Raw genomic sequence first — 3,550 nt, forward strand, 5'->3', positions numbered from 1 at the left:
GACAGCCAAGCTGTCTTCATCAGGGTGTAATTACAAACACTGCGTGATGACTCGTTTATATAGTGTCAAAAGACACACAGGTGTCTGTAATCATGGCTAAGAGTGGCCTAATATCATTGGTTAATTCTCAAATATTAAAATGGCATACAAAGAACAGCATACAAATGGATAGCATACGATCATAGATTCATTTTAGACTACACAAGCTTACAAACAATTACAATGGCAAAGTCACAATAATCACAAGAATGGCTTCACATCAAAGTCTACGTTGAGACCGAAGGGAGCAAGGGTCTTTAAGTTAAAGATCCAGGCAGCCTCTCGTTTTAACAATAAATTATCAAGGTCACCCCCTCTCCTAGGGAGGGTGACATGTACGATGCCAATATAATGCAGAGACGAAATCGAGTGGCCTGCCTCCAAAAAGTGGGCCGCAACTGGGTAAATAAAGTTTTTGCACCTAATGGTGCTACGATGCTCTGAGATACGTACTTTTAATTCGCGCCTTGTTTTACCCACATCATTTTTACCACAAGGACAAGTTATAAGATAAATAACTGCCTTAGTGGAGCACGTAATAACACCTTTGATTGGGATCGATTTCCCTGTTTGTGGGTGTTTGAAGGATCTGCATTTATAAGTGCCATTGCATTGAGCACAGCCATTACACTTGTAATTTCCATCCAGTAGGGGCGCAAATAGACGTTGTTGAGGAATATCTTGGGGTGGTAAATCAGAGTGTACCAATTGGTCTCTGAGATTTCTGCCCCGCAAGAATACGACCAAGGGAAGGTTCGAAAACACATTACCGAGACTATCATCTGATTTTAGAATGTGCCAATGTTTGTGAACAATTCCCTTAATTTGTTCAGAGCGCTTTGAATAGCGGGTAGTACCAGCTGAAAATATATTCTCTTCAACTGACACCCCAAACTCTTCTCCCTGGTCCTTTTTAATCCAGGATGTGAATCAGGAGGTTTACAATTTCCTGGCGACAGCTGGAGCCAAATATGGGGTTGGCTTCTGGAAACCAGGCTCTGGAATCATTCACCAGGTACTGGAACTATACTAGTACAATAAAGGATAACTGGTTAGATTGAGCTGCCATGAGACTAATTTTGTATTTGAACAATATCCACTTCTGAACTTAGATTAACAACTAGATTGGAGCTCAGGAATACTGCTGTTAAACGAGTAGCAGAATACATTGTTCACTCATGATATCAAACCTGTTATACATTCAGATCTTGACGTTATTGAGATCAATACGTCAAAGGATTGTTGTGCATTGGCTAACAGATTTCACTTACCCTTGACAGATAATTCTAGAGAACTATGCCTACCCAGGAGTCCTGCTCATTGGCACAGACTCCCACACACCTAATGGGGGCGGCCTGGGCTCCATCTGCATCGGAGTGGGTGGTGCTGACGCTGTGGACGTCATGGCTGGTATCCCATGGGAGCTCAAGTGTCCCAATGTGAGCTGCTATGACAGTGAACCACCTCACTACATTCCCTTCACCCACTCATGTCTCTAACTCCTTCCTACGTGTGTGTGTGTGTGTATGTATGTATGTATGTATGACCTTTCACAAATGTAGTAATTCCCTCCTACCGATCAGGTGATTGGAGTGAAGCTGACAGGTAGTCTATCGGGCTGGACTTCTCCCAAGGATGTTATCCTGAAGGTGGCTGGGATCCTGACAGTGAAGGGGGGCACTGGAGCCATCGTGGAGTACCATGGCCCAGGCGTCGACTCCATTTCCTGCACCGGTGAGGCCAAAAGATAGTAAGGTTTACCTGAACTAGTGAGTAAACTACTCTACGCTGTTTGTTTTAACACTGCTTGTTTCAGTTGAGTTTGTCCAGTGGTTTGGTCTTGATTTGGTGCTAGTTTGCATAGAAACTTGATGTGACTTTTCCCACCTCCTGGTTGCAGGTATGGCAACTATCTGCAACATGGGAGCTGAAATTGGGGCCACCACCTCTGTTTTCCCCTACAACCACCGCATGAAGACTTACCTGAATAAGACTGGACGTGCAGGTTAGTACTCACAATAAGACATTTTGGAATATTTTTAAAGCCTGTTATTTCACAATATGTTCCGTGTCAGTCTCGCAGCCACTGATGCACATACAGCATAGTCCCTTAGCATTTTTGTATTCTCTTTCGGACTTTTTCCATATACTTTCAGACATCGCTACCCTGGCTGACGAGCATAAGGATGACTTGGTCCCTGACAAAGGCTGCAAGTACGACCAGGTCATTGAGATCAACTTGAGTGAGGTGAGTCCACTCTGTTATTAGGCTGACATCCATTACTTGTATTTATAGAATATCTTTTCAAGAAATAACACACATTGTCAATGTTAACTGTTTGTCTGTCTTCTGTCCCTGGCAGCTGAAGCCCCATATCAACGGGCCCTTCACTCCTGACCTGGCCCACCCAGTGTCTGAGATTGGTGATGTGGCTGAAAAGAACGGCTGGCCCCTGGAGGTCAAAGTGGGTCAGTATCAGCACCAGCAGTCACACGGTATCTTTAACACTCCCTTAAAAAGTATACATTTTGCTTGCTGTTAATATTCAAGGAAAGCCCTATAATAGGAAAGTACAGTAACATTTCATTATCATATATTTGCAGGCATATTTACATGACTGTAAAAATCACCTGCGTTTCTCCTGTCTTTATTAACCTGATTTCCGGTGGTCCCTTGTGGTCCCACTAGGTCTGATTGGCAGCTGCACCAACTCCAGCTATGAGGACATGGGCCGCGCTGCTTCCCTGGCCAAGCAGGCCCTAGACAAAGGCCTGAAGTGCAAGGCTGCGTTCACAGTCACCCCCAGCTCTGAGCAGATCCGCGCCACCATCGAGAGGGATGGCTTTGTGAGTTCAAACCTTTTGGGGAAAAAATTCCATTGCCAAACTAGTTGCCCTTTACTTGATTTGTAGGTACATTCTTATGTTTGTTTTTTCTCCTTCAGTCTAAGATCCTGAGGGATGTGGGTGGAGTGGTCCTTGCTAATGCTTGTGGACCCTGCATTGGCCAGTGGGACAGGAAGGATGTGAAGAAGGGGGAGAAGAACACTATCGTCACTTCCTACAACAGGAACTTCACTTCCAGGAATGATGCCAACCCTGCCACTCATGCTTTCGTCACATCCCCTGAGGTACCAATAATTACAACACACACACACAATTCTTATATTATGACGTCCACACTATGTCCCCCTGTAACTGCCCTAATAACCCTCTCTCTTCCTATACAGATTGTCACAGCCTTGGCCATCGCTGGTACCCTGAAGTTYGATCCTGAGACTGACTACCTCACCGCGGCCAATGGTGAGAAATTCAAGTTGGAGCCACCCAATGGCGATGAGCTACCTGCCCTTGACTTTGACCCCGGCCAGGACACCTACCAACACCCCCCTGCCGAGAGCGGCTCCGTTATGGTGGACGTCAGCCCCACCAGCACCCGCCTGCAGCTGCTGGAGCCCTTTGACAAGTGGAAYGGCAAGGACCTTGAGGACCTGCAAGTGCTGATCAAGGT

At 45.7% G+C, this 3,550-nt stretch overlaps 1 protein-coding gene across 1 annotated transcript; it reads left to right on the forward strand.

Moving 5' to 3' along the window:
• Positions 1-372: 372 nt before the first annotated feature.
• Positions 373-3,545, forward strand: LOC112080051 (aconitate hydratase, mitochondrial; the record flags this gene model as incomplete). Its single annotated transcript, XM_024145835.2, has 10 exons — positions 373-441; positions 962-1,054; positions 1,320-1,478; positions 1,623-1,773; positions 1,940-2,044; positions 2,196-2,287; positions 2,403-2,508; positions 2,729-2,886; positions 2,985-3,170; positions 3,270-3,545. Coding segments are annotated over exons 1-10 (1,395 nt in total), but the record flags the coding sequence as incomplete, so codon positions are not given.
• Positions 3,546-3,550: the final 5 nt, after the last annotated feature.

The sequence above is a fragment of the Salvelinus sp. IW2-2015 genome, unplaced genomic scaffold (genome assembly GCF_002910315.2).
Source record: "Salvelinus sp. IW2-2015 unplaced genomic scaffold, ASM291031v2 Un_scaffold11243, whole genome shotgun sequence".
In the NCBI taxonomy this organism is placed as follows: Eukaryota; Metazoa; Chordata; class Actinopteri; order Salmoniformes; family Salmonidae; genus Salvelinus; species Salvelinus sp. IW2-2015.